The sequence below is a fragment of the Astatotilapia calliptera genome, chromosome 11 (assembly GCF_900246225.1).
Source record: "Astatotilapia calliptera chromosome 11, fAstCal1.2, whole genome shotgun sequence".
NCBI lineage: Eukaryota > Metazoa > Chordata > Actinopteri > Cichliformes > Cichlidae > Astatotilapia > Astatotilapia calliptera.
In genome coordinates this window covers 7,566,666-7,585,320 of record NC_039312.1, presented here as the reverse complement: position 1 = coordinate 7,585,320, position 18,655 = coordinate 7,566,666, and the positions used below count along the sequence as shown (strand labels likewise).

Below are 18,655 nucleotides of genomic sequence, written 5' to 3'. Positions count from 1 at the left end.
CAAGCTGCACAGCTGCAGCTTCTCCAGGATGGCATCAATTCAGTAGCAGGATGGGTATGTGTTCATTTGTGTGAGGTGGAACAGGATGAGCACTGCAGGTTATTTATGTGCATATTTTTGACAAAATTGTCAGACACAGACCCCTTAAGCATAGCAAGATATTAAATAAAGGGGATATGGGTGTTTAGGCCATCTATCTATAGTATTTTGTACATTTTACTTGCATTTTGTATTTTTGTTGCAAACCACTGACTGAAAAGCAAGGCGCATATATTTCTCGGTGATGCTGTTTGAGGTAGAAGTGCTGGTGCTTATTGTCACTATAGTGAGCATTCCCAAAAAGTTGATCCTGTCCTTATGAACGTAGCGTTTCACTGGGATTTCCTTACCTGGATAATTGAGCATGCATCAAGATATAGCGAGCATTGTTTGAAATTAAGAAACGACACGATGCGATTTTATCAATATCATCAATATTTTATCAAGAAAATATTTACAAAATAAATAAACATGGAAGCGAGTTCTGTGGTTTAGTAACATGACATTCAATGAAAATAAGTCATTTATAATGTACAAAAGTTCAGCCAAAGGCAAAGGCAGCTTGTATAAAGTAATACATAGAGAACAGCAATGCCCATTGGTAGTGTACGCCGCCCCATGCACAGAGGCAAGAGTACAGACAGTGCGTGGGTCACAATTCACTCAAATGCATAGTTAGTAAGTTAATCAGTAAATATCAGTCCAGACTAAATCACCTCAGCCATCAATACAGTACGTCATCTTCTATGAAATTATAACAATCATGTTTGCAGTGTGCTAAGATGAAAGCAGATGGCTCCCCTCTGTCTGCGGCTACATGGAAAACTGAACTATATGATAGTTTTGTGTTTATAAACACAGGTTTCAGATAATCTGAGTAATCTTCATCATTTTGTATTTAATTATTTGTATCTTGTTCCCTTAGAGCTCTCTCATCTGTTTCAGGTGCTACTGTAATAAATACTATCTTGTGGTTCACTCTCCTCTTTTTTAAAATTCTTAAGTTATTTTCTGTGTAAGCTTATCAGTTTAGAAGCTTGCTAACATTCACTATTACAATCCTCTATCACTGCAACATCTGTATCAGAGCGCTTTGTGCATCGCGTTCTCCGCTCCGTGTACAGCTCAGCACTTCCGATAAACACAAAGCCGACCGCGGTGCAGCTTTGCTCTAATCAATAAGCAAAGCTCAGTGCACGGCCAGTCTACATTTCTTATATAATTTACTAACTTAGGATACACTATCACCCTGCGAGACAATTAAAAACAAAAATTCACAAGAATACACACGCTTTGAAATCATAGTGCTTGTACAAAATAAATACAACTTAATGAAAATCCAGGGGAAAAAAATTGGACACACAAAGGTAAAAACATCCAGGAATAAATTAAGTGTGCTTCATGTTTGCAAAAAAACAAAACAATGAGTCCTCTTCTTCTTTTCATCACGCTTAACAATCTTTGCAGAGCCTCCCTCTCGTCTATGTCGGGCAAACCACTGGAACAACAGCAGAGATCAATATTAACAAAGCTGCGATGGAGCCGCTGACACAGCCTCAGTATAAGGCATTAATTACAATCCAGGAGATAAAGATGAGGAAAAACAAAAGGATGTACAAGAGCAACTAAACCTATTTCTGGTGCAGGTCGAGTGATTCAAATACAGCCTTAGCTGTGATTAATAACTATTAATCCTTATAGCAGTGTCTCATATATTAAGTGCTAGGTAAACAGATCTCTATGTGAGTGGTTGTGAGTCACAGTCTGCAGGTCTGGACACTAACAACCGTGCAGGAGAGAGGGGAAGTGCGAGGGAAAGCATCGGGGTCATTCTGCACTACAGTTCAGTGGTCAAGAGGAGGCGCTCTCTCATTATGAGTAACACCACCACAACATTCATAATCGAACTGTCACAAACCTCTCCATCCAGGGCTCACACCAGAGCTACGAGTGTGGGGCAGCGATTTGTTTTGAAGAATAGCACAAAAGAAATACAGGAAGAAAAAATAAAGACATGAAACAGAAAGTGAAATGTGGACGACACAGTCAAAAGGACAGACTGCAAATATTTAAAGATACTAAAGTTCTGTACTCGGTAAACATCATGTGCACAGTGTTTACAATTCAAGTAGCATTTTTAAAATATGACCCATTGCTAAGGGTGTAATTCACCAAAAATTAAATGGGATTTCAGTGTATTTTATTTGAAATTACAATGTAATTATATTTACCTACGAATCCTTATCCAGTACACAGTGCAGAATAAAAGGGTAACAGTTCAGGTTTTTACAGGAAAGGAGACTCAAATTATACTGAGAGCAATTTTAAATAGTGTGTAAGTAACTGTAAGCAGTGGTGCACTGAACTCGTCTTTTTGCTTTATGGATGTTCCACTATTCACCTGCCCTGTTATATAACATTACAAGAAAAAACAAACTCCACCAAACATCGCAGGACGTCCATCAAGGCCCGTGAAGTCGTATAGTGATGAGTCAGTGATTATTGCATTTACAGACTTCATGCCACCCACCCATCCACCGGGCAGGGTGAAGCAAGAAATAACTACTGTGGGTGGATGACATCAGCATTTAACCCCATTAGCCTTTTATGACTGAGGGGTAAAAAACCTGATTAATATGAGTGAAAAAAAGACTAATAGAATCATTTTAATGCATATCCACAACAAGAATAAACTGGGGTTTTTAGCTATGAGTACTTTTAGGTTTGTTTTTCATTTGTACATTTCAGTCATATCTTTGGTTTATTTTGTGTTTTCTACACAAAAGCCACTACACTACACTCTTCCGCAAACTTACCTGGAAGTAACACACCTCTTACAATGAATTTTGCACTACTTCAAGTAATTCACGCACTACTTAAAATGAGTTACTATGTACTTACTATATAATTTTTCTTACTTCCTATATAATGTGTTTTCTCCTGTAAAATTACAATGAAATTACTTGCAGTAAAACATTTTTCCAGTAAAAACTTGACTACTTATACTCTGTTGATACACTCCTTATTGTAGTTCATTCACCCATAAGTATGTGTAGATTAACATAATCACACTGTAATTTCAGACTAAATTATATTAATTCCAGTAAATTCCGGTTGAATTACACCCTTAGTTCAGACCCTATTATAAAGTGGTACCAAAAGTAATTTTCCAAATTTATTGCTGATTTCATTACAGTCTGAAAGTGATTTTGAAGGATCTGCTGGTGTGTTCAAAATACTTAATGAAGATTTACCAGCAAGAAACCAGATATTAAATTTGGACTTTTACACAATCAGGTTTTATTACGTCTCCGAAAAACTTTAAGCCAACTCCACAACAGGCATATCAAAAGGTGACACATAAGGGGACGATGCTTTAATGGGGTAATAGAGAAGACCCGTTTTCATCACTGTACACAGGCCAAAGTCACCCCCTAAAGGCTTGTTTAGATGCAGGAAAACTCTCACAGTCTAGCTTGGAGTTAAAAACTCACGTTGAAGCTTTCAGAGGATTTTGTAATGAACTGAAATCAAACGAATTTGAGCATCAATGATTTACAACATATGGTTGCAGCATATATAACCGCTGCCGCGTCCCTTTGAGCTTACATCATCAGCACAGTAATAATTGACTGCTATTGATCTTTTGGGTTATGTGGAACAAGGATGACATATGCAGACGTACTGCCAACACGGGATTGTTGGGAGTCTCTCTGTGTCTCTCTATTTTACTTCAAATGCAAAGCACCCTGTGTAACAACACAAGAGAAAAGCTCACCTTTGAGAATGTAGTCTGTTAGGAGGCTGGGCACCTTGTCACTATCATCTCTCATAGCTTGCAGAACTGGGAATTGAATGAATCAGAGTTAGTAAGTCAACTGCAACAAACTGCACAGTGCAGGTGAAGCAACTTACTCTTGGTCAATATCTGGAGGTCTTCAATCGAAGGAGGATGTCCCTTCTTCTCGTAAGGGATGACTGTGGTCAAATACTGTAAAACAATTGAGAAAACACACTGATATTAAAGAAAACAACACGTTAAGCCTGAACTGAAGTGTCTGATCTTACTAATAGTTTTGAGATTGCGGAGTAGAATGGACGTTTGTGTTTTAGGGTGGTTCCCAACGCTTATTTTTCTGACGTAGCACTTGTCAGATAAACTCAAGAACCCTTGTTCAACAACACCTCTCTTATTCAAACACGTTCCTTTGAGCTCATTTCAAACTGGATTTGAACTACTTTCACTAGAGCTATTCTGCCCACATACTTTATACCCAACGTAGGTACACCCAAAGATAAACTGCAGGTGGGAACCTAGGTTTGGCATCACCATTCGAGAGCAGATGGAAAGCACAGAGAAAAGGAAAAGCACAGTAACCTGTCTCTCACTGCACCCGCTCCCAAAAGTTTGACGGAAACTGTTTTGGATAACAGAGGAGATCCCCTCCATGCTGAAGCGCTGACAAGAAAGGAAGAAAAACAAAGGGGAAAAAAGATACAGTAAATGTAGCAGACACTAGAAAAGAAAGATCTCTTTCACTCTAGCAACACCTCAGGCCTGGTGAGAATTCCTTAAAACCTGGCTGTAAAGTTAAAGTACTCACAGATGTTTTCTCCGGAAGACCTTGCGATGTCCCAGCTCCACCTTTAAGCTTCTTCTTCTTCTTGAGCGCCTCGCGGTACTCCTTCTGCCGGTTCTGCACGTCGATGAGGGCTGAGATGAAACTGTTCTTCACCTCTTTCTCAAAGTCCAGCTCATCCCTGAGAGCCAGCTGCTGAACCAGCTCCTCTGAAAACCTCCTGATCTTCATTTCAGTCTCCTCCAGACGCTCATTCAGCTCTGCAATGCTCAAGGCTTTCATCCCTGGACCACCAAAGCATATTCCCATAAATTACTAATATAATATGCAACAAAATAACTCATCATAACACACTGTTCTGATCAGCAGACACTCACTCTCCTCGTAGTCAGGGCAGCTGTTGGGCTGCTGAACGTCCACAGAGAGCATCGACAGGTCCGACTGTGACGGATTATGCTCTGCCTCCATGTCAGGAGAGTCCTGCATCATTTCCTCTATCTCCTCAATAACCTGCATCAAAGAGCCAGCTCTTAAAATAACCCATCGAGCACGAGTTATTAAACATCTGTGGAAAAGATTTCAGCCATGTTAAGCTCTGCCTATACAGGCTTGACCCAGTGTGGCTGCTTCTGGGGTGAACTATGCTGGATTCTGACAGGGCTGTGTAACGTACCTGCTCTGCTGTGAAAAGGGGCTCCTCTGCGATGCAGGAAACAATGATGGAGTGCATGTCTAGCTGATCCCTGAGCTCCTCATCGTCAGACAGCTCCAACGCGACATCTGCCTTTCTCTAACCAGGAACAGAGCAGGAGGAGGGAATTTAATCAAAGCACTAAACCCTGGCACAATGAATATTTGAGATTTGCGAGATGACCGGAAGAGGGATTTGGCATTGGAGGGAGGGGAGCCGGGTGGTGGGATGAAGGGAAAAATGAGACAGAGATAGGATGGGCCGGAAGAAGTGGGATCACTCACAGGTTTCTCCTCCAGGTTGATTGTGGGAACGTGGAGGGAGCGCGTTCGAGAACGTTTCCAGTCCACCGGCATCACATGTCCGTAGTTAGCCGTCAGAGTGTTCCAGATTCTGAGGGGACACGAGACTTTCAACCACATAGTCTTTAAAAGGCTGTCCTGCAGATTTCATTTGCCTGAACATGTTTCCAATGGGATCTGATGACTGTAAATATCTTAGCATCTGTGTTACAAACTATGTCAAGGTTGAGATCAATCAAAATAAACAAATGAACTGCAAAAAGAATGAGGCTATTTATAGTTTGAGACTGAAACTATATCTTCTTGAGGTACATATCAGGATGGACTTCATCTTTTCTTTGCATTTTTAAAGATTATTTTCTCATTTTTAATCTTTACCAACAAAAGCAACAGTTCTCCTGTTTGCAGCACTTGAGATAATCACAGCTTTCCTGGAATTCCCCTTTAGCGATACATTTTTTTTACTAAAAACCAAACCTACGTTATCAGCAAGGATGTTGGTACTGACTGTGTGCACCACAGAAATACTTTTTTTAATGCTGCATCTAAAAACATAACAATCAGATTAAGCAGGTCTGATGCTTAGGTTAAAAGTATAATCCCCTACACAGCTTATCAGGTTGAAAATACCACAGATGATGACGTTTAAAAAGCGCCACTTACACCCAGAGCTGAAGCATCATGCCTCCTGATGGAGCACTTAAGCCAAGTTTCATGTTTCCTATTTAGGATTTGTTGAGGATTTTTCCACCCTTGACCTCCCATTTCTTTTCAATTTAACACTTTAAGGCTCAGTTTCCCAGACATGGATTAAGTCTAGTGTGAAACTAAAAATGTTGATTTTTCCTTTCAGTTTGTGAATAGGTTGGGAAACTGTAAATGTTTTTGGAATGAACACTTTAAAACAATCCCCAACTTCTAAATGTGGTAAAAATGCCCAAGGTGACTTTTTAAACAACCAGCAGCCTACCCTGATTTGAAATTATTATTATTACATAGGCTACTTAAAAAATTATTTTAACCAGCTTTAAATATAATATCGCAGTTATTTTGCAACAAATGTATCTCTTAAAAATATCACAAAGATGTTGATTTTAGAAATGGGTTAAAAATAAAACAACTGTGAGTATCGGCCAATATCGATCTTTAATATAGGGCACATAAGATTAATCTGAACTAAAGTTTACTCAGTTTGAATATCTTGATAACAGGTGATGTGTCGATGCCTTTACTTCCTATTTTAAATGTTCCCAACATGTCTTTCCGTGTTTTTTAAACTGTATTGGAGCCTCCACATGCACACTGGATGGGAAACACGCAGCCTGCCGTAGACAGGCCGTGGACTCACTCGTCTTTCTCCAGCAGCGTGTCCTCGGCGATCACGGCCACGGGAGCGATGCTCTCCGTCTTGGCGTCAAAATTTTGGAAGCACGTGGTTAACTTCTCATCGAAATCGTTCACCAGATCCTCCATGGACCGGAACCCCGCGTTCTCTCTAGGGGAGAAGCTGCTGTCGTGCAGATCATCATCATCATCACCGCCAAACAGGAGCGACTCGGGCGCCGCTTCGCTCGCGGCGGCGGCGGCGACACGGCCTTTCTGCGGCAGCAGCCCTTCCTGTGACACCATGCTCGGATCACCCAGGTTCGGCCAGTCGTCGTCGAAATGTGCAATAGGTGCAGCCATAGCCCGGACCGGCCTAGTCGCCCCGGGTGGATGATAGATGTGTTGTTGTTGTGGGACTGGCAGGCCTCCGCATCCTCCCTGTCTGCCCGCTCTCTGCCCACAGCGAGCCTGCGCCGGGCCGCCTAGCGGCGAGACGCGGAATATAAACAGGTCACGGTGACGTGGGGTCTGAACAACAACGTGATTATTAAAAGCAATAAAAACGCATCGTGATCATTTATCACTACTGACCCGATACAATGGCGAGTTTATACCCTTTTTTGGGGTGTGTTAAAAAATCTCACACCGTGTTAGATTTTAACACATGTGCTGTATCTGCTCAGGGACAACACATGATGTGTCAATTTTAACACAAAATAATGTGTCTGCTCCTTTAACACATCTTCTGTGTCAAGTAAGTCAACACACAGATGTGTTATTTTGACACAAAGATAAAACATAGTAAAACATGTAAATTTTATTTTTTTTAAGAAATGAGAAAAAGATGTGTATATATAGTATACATTTATTGATCCATTTTATACTTGGCACATTATTATTTATTACAAACAGAATAAACGACAGTTTTCAGAATCTTTTAAATTTAAATCTATTAAAGTCAATTTTAACCAAGCCTATATTACTAAATTTATATGTCAAAACAATTTCTATTCGACAGACTCGAACAAAATTAATATGTGACTAACGTTCTAGCGCTCTAGATTATTAAAACGTCAAAAGAAAAACCTTTGAAATAGTGCAATTATCATATATATTCTGAAATAATCATGTCCAGACAATACATGAATGCAGTTTTTTTTAAAGGTAACAGTTGTCATCGTCAACAAATTGTCAACATTCAACAAATATGCAGTTGTGTGCAAACAAAAAAACATTTACATTTCGCCGAATATAGCATCCAAGGTATACAACGGTGTACCTTGGGTTCAAATACAGCTTAATGGTATCAAAGCTTGTCATTATATATAATTATATATATATATATAAAGTGATACACATGTTGAACCTGATCCACAGCACATGTCAGTCCATCATTCAGAGGAATGGTTACTTTGTCATTCTGGACTGAAACTGTCGGACCTCTTTGTAGTGTATGCCATTGTGCATTTGACCCAGACAGCCTCCTTTCATCAGGCAGTCCTGTTCGAAGCTCATCTCACTCTAAAGAAGTAGGTTACAACTAGGGCTGCCACGATTAGTCGACTAGTCACGATTACGTCGACTATCAAAATCGTCGACAACTAATTTAATAGTCGACGCATCGTTTGAAATTTTGTAACATCCCAAAAGACGCAGGAATAAGTAGTAGGATTTAAGAGTGTAATAACGGACTGAAACAGGAGATGGCAGCACTGCATGTACAAGGATGCCAGCTGCCGTTAAACCCTGAAGAAGAAGAAGGAACTGTGTCCCAGAATTCGTGGTGCAGCCCAGCGCAGCCCTGCTCAGTTTCCAACAATGGCGGCAGCTAGTTAGTTTTAATATTACTCTTATTATTCTTTCTGGGTCACAAAATAAACGTTTAACATATTTTCAGGCGAGAATGTAGCTGTGTAAACTAGAGATGGCACGATACCACTTTTTTATGTCCGATACCGATACCAATATCATAAATTTAGATATCTGCCGATACCGATATGAATTTAAATGAGAATAAGAAAGGAAAGTATGTCTTTGTGCCCCCTTTTCCCTGTTCATGCCTTATCGGCCCCCCTTGCTAAACTTTGCTAGATCCGCCCCTGCACAGTTACCAGCCGTCAGCTACATAGAAAAAGATCCTGGTCTAGAAAGTAATATTAAATAAATTCTAACAACAGCTTATCAAGCTTAAACGTGCTGCTGTTGTTCAGCTGCTGGTTTCCTCTTTCTGGCGCGAAGTGGGCGATAAACAAAAGCCGATCAGCTGATCATTGATCAGTATCACGATTGAAGTAGCAGCAGGAGAGGGAGAGGCAGTCGCTCCATATATCGGTTGTTAAGCTTAACATGGAAATGCTTTACAAACATTCAGAGATGAACTTACACACTTGCTTTACTTCTCTCTGGGATCACTTCCTCGGAGATGAAATGCCGGATTGGTAGCGAGGCGACAAATACACACAGCCGCTCTATCACGTGACGCATATTGCGCCAATGTGCTATGGTTATGAGCTGAGTTACGCCATGTCGCCATGTTTGTGAGGTGCTTTTTTGATATTTAATGGATCGGATTACATTTTTTATTTCTCTCCAATCCAGTAATTTACGTCAGTATTGGACCGATACCGATACGTAATATCGGATCGGTCCATCTCTAGTGTAAACCTTAAATATTTGCACAGTTTATCAAGACACCACATATTCAAAAGCACTCTGATGTTTTCGGCGGTGTCTGTTACCCACCAGCTCGATAGCTAACTGGGGTTCAAGGCTCACTAGAGTCCGTGAGAACACCGGACTCCCGGCAAATCGTTTTCAAACCCACCGCAGTCTTTCGCTACTCAGGTTAAACATATATAAGTCACTTAGATAACTTAAAATGTTATTGTTTGGCCTTTTTCAGTATTTTCTTGGTTCCTGAGTAAATCGGTTTGGCTGAGATTAAAGTTATAGTTTTTACACAGCTGAATAAACGTCAAGCAGACAGCTGATTATGAGAAGTGTGAGATGCTCAAGAATATACTCCGGTTTCCCGTTATATTATAGATAGCAAGGAGTTTATTAAACCTCACCGAAACAATCTGCAGATTTCATTAAAATTTAATAAACTATCATCTTGTCTTTATCTTTAGTTAGCACATACCTTAAACACTTAAAGCTGTAAGCTAAAGATAGTTATATAAGAGCAGATGCGTGCTGGTGCAATAAGCTGTACGGATGCATGATCTGATTAGTCGACTAATTGCAAAAATAATCGGTGACTAGTCGACTATGAAAATAATCGTTTGTGGCAGCCCTAGTTACAAGTGTGAGGACCACACAAACAAGGAGGTGAACAGATACAAAGCACGACATTCAAATGAGACAAATTTCTATTTGTGCAACAATATTACACCCATTTTTTTTTTTACATTGCAATTGAAATGACACCAGTGGAATGATTGTAACATTTATAATACAGTTTTTCTCAGTCGCTTTGGTGCGTTTCTCAGATCAGAATTGAAATTCTCATAACTATTAGTTCAACCTCCACAACACTCAGTCATTTGTGCACATCATAGTAGCAATTTCTCCTCTCTCTGAACAAACTGCAAATGATTTTGGACATGAATCAGTTGCTTCCATACATTTCCCTGCTGCTTTCTGACATTTCCATTTGCTTATGTCATGTCAGTCAAAAGTAATCATACCTATGGATGCTGAATAGTCGTTCCCAATAAAACTAATAGCCATACATCCATTGCTTGAGTCATCACACACAAAATTGTTGAACTAGTTATCACATGCCAAATATTGGCCATCTGTCAAGCAAATCCTATACCTTTCTGTATCATTGTTCCTGGAAATGTCTCCGAAATTGAACAGTTGATCTCAGGTGAATTACAGCTGTCACTCATGAGGAGGCGTGTGAAAGTTTAGTCGTAACCAATGACAAACAACTTGTTCACTGTCAATTATGGATGAATCCTGTGAATCCCCAATTGGCAAGCATATATAAACTGCGCAGGAGCTAGTGTGTACCATTTCTACACTTCTGTGACACAAAATGGAAGGTCAGCACCGTGGAAGAGGGGTGAGGATGCGGGGAGGAAGGGGAGGGGGAAGAGGGAGAAGAGGCAGATATAGGCGGATTCCTAATGAAATAAGGGCTACAATTGTGGACCATGTTGTCAATCACGGCCTCACCATGGAGGAGGCTGGTCGAAGGGTGCAACCCAATATTGGAAGAACTACTGCCAGTTCAATCATTCAAACATTCCGTAGGGAAAACAGGTATGCAAACAGTAATACACTGTACTGTACTGTGCCATCTCAGACACATCACATGTTACTGTACTGTATTTGCAATTTCACAAAAAGTTCACTCTGCACCACATAGGATTGTAAGACAACCTCGCGGAGGCGGAAGAGGGCCCCTTTTTACCCCACAGCAAGAAGAAGCCATTTGTGCAATGGTCATTGCAAACAATGCAATAAAGCTGAGAGAAATACAAAGCGCTGTCATAGAGAATTACACGGTATTTGGCAATATTGAATCTGTTTCAATTTCAACAATTGACAGAGTACTCAAGAAAAATGAAATCCACATGAAGCAATTGTATAAAGTGCCATTTGAACGAAACAGTGACAGGGTGAAGGAGATCCGTCACCAGTATGTGCAGGTAAAGCTGGTCTTCTATGTTCTGCACTGCAAACTGTTTTACAGTACTTCGTAGTTTCATGCAGTACACTTGCAATTCCACAGCACATACTCTACAATGTGTTTTACCAAATGCATGCATTACTGTTTGTTACTGTACACAGGCATATTGTGACATTGCATTTCTGTCTCTCTCTAAAGCGTGTACTGGAGCTGGAAGCCAGGGAAACACTGCACACATTCATATATAGTTTTTCTCAGTTGCTTTGGTGCATTTCTCACAACAGAATTGATCTCTGCACCACTACTAAGGCTCTTCTCAAAACAATTAGTGCAAACTGCAAAACATGGTGGATAACTTGCAAAAGTGAGTCACTTCATCAAAAAGAAAAGTCAGTTGTTCAAAATAAGTAGTCAATGCTTCAAAAGCAAGTCCCTTAATCAAAACAGATAATATATTCATCAAAAGCAAGTACTTATATCAAAGTGTCAGGGCTGTCACAATTACAAGTCATTACACCAGCACCTTTGGTCACAAAATCAAATGGTTTGAACATGTTCTCATTGTGACGGATTTCTTTGTAGGTGCTCCCCAATGACATGTCAAGTCTGGACAGCATCCATGGCATGTTGAAAACCATAAATTGTAAAGGAAAATCAAGACACTTCATATGCACTCTTGATAATATTTAATTGAAACTGTTCACAGCATTGTGCAACTGGGGAAATACAGCAAATCAAACATTTTACAGCAAACATAAACTCACTTAGACAGTAAACCTTACTGCAGTAGTTATGAAACAAAACCCTGAAAAACAGACACTGCTGCATATCAATCATTGATATCTAGACACTCCCGTCTGTCTGCCCACATATTTGCATCAACATCACAGCGAATGTCAGCTCTATCGATGCATCAGGGAAAGTATCTTCTGGAGTGTCGAATCCACCCTCTGCAGGACGCTGCTGTGATGTCATCACAAGCTGCATCCATAGCTGCTAGCAGGGTCATTTGGGTATGTGGATGCCTGTCATATACCTTCCACCTCCAGGAAGAGAAAAACTCCTCAATTGGATTTAGGAATGGAGTGTAAGGAGGAAGAAACTCCATAAGCATCCTGCCGTGTGCTGCAAACCACTGCCTGACTACAGCAGAGTGATGGAAGCTAACATTATCCCAAACCACTACATACATTGTCCGATTGTCACCAGGATCATCCCTTTCATTTTGTGGGATTAGGTCCCTATAAAGAGCGTCCAGAAAAGCCAACAGGTGTTGTGTATTGTATGCACCAATACGAGGAATATGGGTGTGAACGCCATTTTCTGAGATTGCTGCACACATTGTAATATTTCCTCCTCGTTGGCCTGGGACATCAATGGTGGCTCTTTCTCCAATGTGATTTCGTCCACGCCATCTGCCTTTTGCGAGATTGAATCCCGCTTTGTCAAGATATACAAACGTGTGCAGGGGTTCCCTGGCTTCCAATTCCAGGATACGCTATACAAAGGATGAGAATGAAAAAGTCTGTAATGGTGCATTTCGCACAACAGATTGTACAGTTTGAATTGTTAATAGGATTACAGTAACATGCATAAATGTAAGTGCAGGACATGGCCTAAACTTTTACAGTAAACAGAGGTACATATGCAAACATGTTTTACCTGTACATACTGGTGACGGAGCTCCTTCACTCGTCACCTGTGACTGGGTAGAAGAGGCTTTTCATTGGTTGCAAGTAAGAGTAACACACACCAATTTTCATTAGTGTGAGATAAGGTTCACCTGAGAAAAGTAATTGCATGGGGGCCCGGCCCTGGAGCAGGGTGCCGCCGGTGCATCGAGCCGCCTGGGGGGCTCTTCAACTGGTGGGGGGGATGGTCACATCTTGCAGGAGCTTTCTTCTCTCAGGAACTCTCTGCAGGAGGGGGAGATACAGGAGAGGTGGAGGAAGATCTCAGCCTGGGCGTTTACCGTCTTATGTAGTCTGGAAGATGTGTGGTTGGTGGGGTGGGTACAGTTTTCTCTGTGGTGGGGTTGGGTGGACTGTCCAGGGCTCTGTGGAGCCGGGGGGCGCTACTGCACTGGGCCCCGGTCTGATGGGCCTGGGCCCCCCTTCCCTGGCGGGTCGCGGAGGGTGGGAGTGCCTACTGGGGTCAGCGGGGGAGCTGGCCCCAGGGAGGGGTTACCTGCCCCTCCCTTCCTTCCCTCCCCATCTCCAGCTGCCTCCCTCTTCCCGCTCCTCCACAACCACCCACACATGCAGGGCCTTGGAGTGGGGGTATGTCACCAGGGTGCAGAGGAGGCTACCCCCCCCCCCTGTCCCCTTCTGGCTGCCTCTGCCTCAATTTTATCCCACAACTTAGACATTCACATTATTCACACTCTCATTACACATACATATAGGATCTTGGGGGTGGGCACAATCACGGAGTCCAAATCACCATCAGGGTGTACACCTCACCCCTGACGTCGTTGCCCACCTCTCAATTTTAAATACACTTAGTCATTGAGGGTTAGCAGGAGGGACTATGCGCTTACCTGCTGCTCCTTGGCAGGTAGCTCCATGCCCTCCTGGGTTTTAATTGCACCTTAGAACACATATGCATCAACACTACAACGAGCGAGTGGAGGGAGGTTTGGAGTCTTCTCCCACCCCCATTCTCTGCGGCCTGCTGGAGCGGGAGGGCTAGTAGGAGGAGTTGGCCGTCCGACTGCGGTCTGGGGTGTGGGGCCTCCCTGCTGCTGCGGAGTCGGGGTGGTCTGCCTCTCCCCACCGCAGGGAAAAGGGTAACACCACCTGGGTCTGGGTGCAATTCCCCCCTCCAGGGGCAAGGGTACCTAGACCCGGTTTGTAGAGTACGCTTGGGGAGTGTGATTGTGTGTACAGCGTCTCTTTATGTCTGTCTCCACGTTGGTTGAGTGTGGAGTAAGTGTATATGAGAGCATGAGGGTGGGAATGGATGTTTGTGTCTGTGTGTGCCTGTATGTCTGTGCCTATATGTCAGGTTGGGTATCAGACGCCACCTCTCTGGGGACACCTCAGGCCCTCCAAGGATTGGAGGCCTATCTCCACCCACCACCACTTCCCCTGCCGGTGGCGGACTCCCTCAGGTGTCGGTGTGTTGGTGGTTCTTTGTGTCTGGGGGTGGGCGTCCGGGTACACACCGGCTCACTCCTTGGCGGCCGCTTGTCGGGGCCTGGGGCCTGGGGCTCGCTCGGGCCCCTTTGGAGGTGGGGTGCCCCCGGCCTCTCGGCCTAGGGCTCGGTCACTCAGGCGCAGCTGGGGGCCGGCGGAGCTCACGGGCGCGTCACTGCAACTCCCCCTGACTTCTGCTCCGCGGCTGCTGAGTGAGCCCTCATCTGGGACTCTCCTCAGCTCTTTCTGGGACAGTGGCGCAGCTGCCCCTCTGTTGGTCTTCCATGGTCTCTTGTGTTCTGGGGGCCTCTGGATGTCTGGAGTTTTGATCTCCTCCATACCCGCTTCACACCCTGGAGGACGGGGCTGTGGCCCCCCCACACTCCCTAGCAGATCATTACATGGAGAAACCTTTGGAATGCAAGCATGCTGATCCACACAGGTATGCACACATGGGTATTCACAGACGCGGACTAAAGCTTTCTTGGCTGCTGCCTCAAAGCACACTGTGCGCTGTCTATCTTGCGTGCTGCACAATATCGTTTATTACTTAGTAAATACTGATATCTATGACTAGCTAGTTTATTGTGATGGTGCTTTGTTTTCTCTATTATTATGTTGCTCTTTGTTGTTTGCTGTCTCCTCTGTTTGTTTTTGTTTGTTTGTTTGTTTGTTTGTTTTTCTCCATACAGGTGACCCAGGAGTTTTTTTTTTTTTCTCTCTCTTCCCCCCCCCTTCTCACCGTCTCTTCTCCCCTTTGGTTTTCTTTCTTTCTCTCCCCCTCTCTCTCTCATTCATTCCCCCTGTCCTATTTATTAAAAAAAAAAAAAAAAAAAAAAAAAAAGACAAAGGATGAACTGAAGCTCTGCCATCACGTAATGTCGCATACTGCTGTTTCTGATGTCATTTAGAAAAAAAAAAAAAAAAAAAAAGAGAAAAGTAATTTATGGAGATTTTCATGGAAACTCCTTAAAAATAGGGTTTTCAAAATGGGTGTACAAATTGTTTGACAAGATGTTCAACAATTTTGAGTGCACTGACACAAGCAATGAAATGAAGACTATTAGTTGTGAGGACAATGACTATTAAGCCGGTACAAGTATAAATAATTGTGACATTCATGATAAAAGCAAGGAGATAGTGATGAATAGCAAGTCAAAAGTGACCATTCTTTAGATATTTGTACTTACTCAACTGCTTCATGTCCAAAGGCATTTGCACAAGGTTGTGCCAAAACAACTACATGTTGTGGAGGTTGAACTAACTATTGTGCAAAGTTTAATTCTGTTGTGAGAAATGCACCAAAGCAACTGAGAAAAACTGTATGTTGATGAGGCAGGTTTCAATCTGGCCAAAGGCAGAAGGCGTGGAAGAAATCGCATTGGACAGAGGGCAACCACTGAAGTCCCTGGTCAGCGCGGAGGGAATATTACCATGTGTGCAGCCATCTCAGACAACGGCGTCCTCACCCATATCCCCCTTCTTGGTCCATACAATACCCAACATCTCCTGACATTTTTAGACACTCTTTACAGGGACCTAGTCCCTGAGAATGAGAGAGGTGGAGGCCAACTCAGCAAGTATGTTGTTGTCTGGGATAATGTCCGTTTTCACCACTCCCATCTGGTCAGAGAGTGGTTTGCAGCACATGACAGAATTCTGGTTGAATATCTCCCTCCATATTCCCTATTCCTTAATCCAATAGAGGAGTTTTTCTCTGCCTGGAGGTGGAAAGTTTATGACCGGCATCCACATGAGCAAATGGCCCTGCTAGCAGCCATGGATGCAGCATGTGACGACATCACAGCAGGGTCCTGCAGAGGATGGATTCGCCACTCCAGGAGATACTTTCCTCGCTGCATTGCGAGGGATAACATCTGTTGTGATGTAGATGAAAATATGTGGCCAGACAGACAGGAACGTCTGGATGTGCCAGAATGATTTACTGTACTGTTACATGTGCTGTTTATTGTTCACATTAGTGCACAGCTCTACCAAATGGGTGATTTTAAGTTTACATGTATTCTACAGTGAACAAGTGACTGTAGCATATTTTTCTTTTGCACAATTCTGTAGGATTACAAACACTTCTACACAATGGAAATGTGAAACGTACGTATTCAGTGTCTCAGTTACTCCCAAGACTCCCATAACATCTACAGTGACTTTACTGCACATTTCAGATGGCTGTACAGGTAGGCCATAGTGCTGTCGTCAGCATTTTCAGGTGTCACCAATTGTTTTTGCAATGGGAAACACTGAGATTATAAACTGTCATAGTGGAAACATGACAATGCCATTTGACTATCTTGTTCATAAAGATGGTGTCAAGACTTTTCATTTTGATGGCACTGACAGTTTCATTGACATGGATACTTGCTTTTGAGGTATGGATAATCAATTCTGTGCATGTGACGTGCTTTTGCAGGCTATCCACTAGGTTTTGCAGTTTGCACTAATTGTTTTGGGAAATGCACTAACTGCTGTGCAAATGTTAATGGTGTTCTGAGGAACGCACCAAAGCGACTGAGAAAAACTGTAAATAAGTTGGCTGAGGTTTTTGCTGGTAGCACATGATTATACACCCTTTTTTCTCTTTCTGTATCAACAGAACCAGATCCTTACATACAGATTGCTGAACTGAGGAAGAATATATATATATATTTGTTCGACTACTCCGCCTAGGCTCGACAGTGCAGCCTAGGCGGAGTAGTCGAACGCAGATTCACTGAGCGCTCAACACAGACAGCATCGTCAGAAGGAAAGTTGATAAAATAAATTACAAATTTTGTATTGTTCGATACATATGCGTACCGAACCGAAAGCACTGTATCGAACGGTTCAATATCGATACGAGTATCGTTGCACCCCTAATAGATAGATAGATAGATAGATAGATAGATAGATAGATAGATAGATAGATAGATAGATAGATAGATAGATAGATAGATAGATAGATAGATAGATAGATAGATAGATAGATAGATAGATAGATAGATAGATAGATAGATAGAAAGGCAATAAAGTGATACTGCCTGGTTGCACTCTTTAGATCACCGATGCATATCCCCTGCGGTTGGTGTGTTGTTGGATGATGCTTCAGGATCACTGCAAAGTGATGCAATACTTGTTCCAGTCTTGGAGACAGGGAAGATAAAGATAGATTTTTAGAGAGACTAAAATAAATTCTGAATAATAATTAAATTGATTTCATCCTTGTAGTTGCTACTTGGCAAATAAATCTGATCCTGACTAATTGTTAATAACTGTTGAAACACATTTTATGACTTAGTAAATGCGAAGTGTACCTGATTTTGACTAGTCTCCCCAAGAGAGGTTTCCATCTGTGGTCCTCTGGCTGACAGGAAGATATGGAATCTATCAAAGTCCTTAATGTCTTAATGTCGTAACACTACCTCACTGTCAACGTCAATAAATTCCATGAAATCAGTGTTATACTTCAGCAACCTATCAAGCACACAGCCCTCGTGTGTTACACGTGGGCTGTATGTCATGCAAATTCGTCTTGGAAATATGTAATTAGGGAAGCATATTACCCTGCTGCTGCTGAGGCGCTACAGCATGAAATCTGTATTCTGTATTATCTATCCTGTTTTTAATTGCTTAATATAACATGGACAGCATTTATGTAGTTAAGAGACTGAAACAATGGTGTAAACAATACTGAAACAAACTTACTTTGGAGGATTCTGGTCAACATGATTAAGCCTTTGGCTCAGGTTTCATAATTAAAGCGTAAACTGGTGTATTAAACTGAAAACTGTGGTTATTAATTCTGAATTATTCTTAGACACTGAATTATTCTTAGGTTATACAAGTAATTAGATTGCTTCTGAAGGTACTATTTTATTGTGTATCCAGTTGAATATGTGCTTTAAATATGACTAATAATGTGTATTAAACGCACAGATGATCAC

The 18,655-nt window shown here is 42.1% G+C and overlaps 1 protein-coding gene across 2 annotated transcripts; it reads right to left on the bottom strand.

Moving 5' to 3' along the window:
- Positions 1-452: 452 nt before the first annotated feature.
- fez2a (fasciculation and elongation protein zeta 2a) lies at positions 453-7,434 on the bottom strand. 2 transcript variants are annotated; one of them, XM_026185740.1, is made up of 9 exons: positions 6,961-7,433; positions 5,595-5,703; positions 5,293-5,409; positions 4,997-5,129; positions 4,644-4,903; positions 4,418-4,498; positions 3,955-4,030; positions 3,818-3,883; positions 455-1,537 (listed from the first exon to the last, which is right to left on the bottom strand). In XM_026185740.1, exons 1-9 carry the CDS (start codon positions 7,296-7,298, stop codon positions 1,521-1,523), a joined length of 1,197 nt encoding a protein of 398 aa, XP_026041525.1. In that variant the 5' UTR covers positions 7,299-7,433; the 3' UTR covers positions 455-1,520. The 2 variants fall into 2 exon arrangements, with proteins under 2 accessions (XP_026041526.1, XP_026041525.1); XM_026185741.1 differs by lacking the exon at positions 4,418-4,498 and having other exon boundaries at positions 453-1,537; positions 6,961-7,434.
- Between the last annotated feature and the right edge of the window lie 11,221 nt (positions 7,435-18,655).

Coding starts and splice junctions, on each gene's coding strand:
- fez2a (XM_026185740.1), bottom strand. CDS start 7,298: ATGGCTGCACCTATTGCACATTTCGACGACGACTGGCCGAACCTGGGT. Junction 5,410..5,594: donor TCAACCTGGAGGAGAAACCT/GTGAGTGATCCC, acceptor GTTCCTGGTTAG/AGAAAGGCAGATGTCGCGTT. Junction 4,499..4,643: donor GTCTTCCGGAGAAAACATCT/GTGAGTACTTTA, acceptor CTTTCTTGTCAG/CGCTTCAGCATGGAGGGGAT.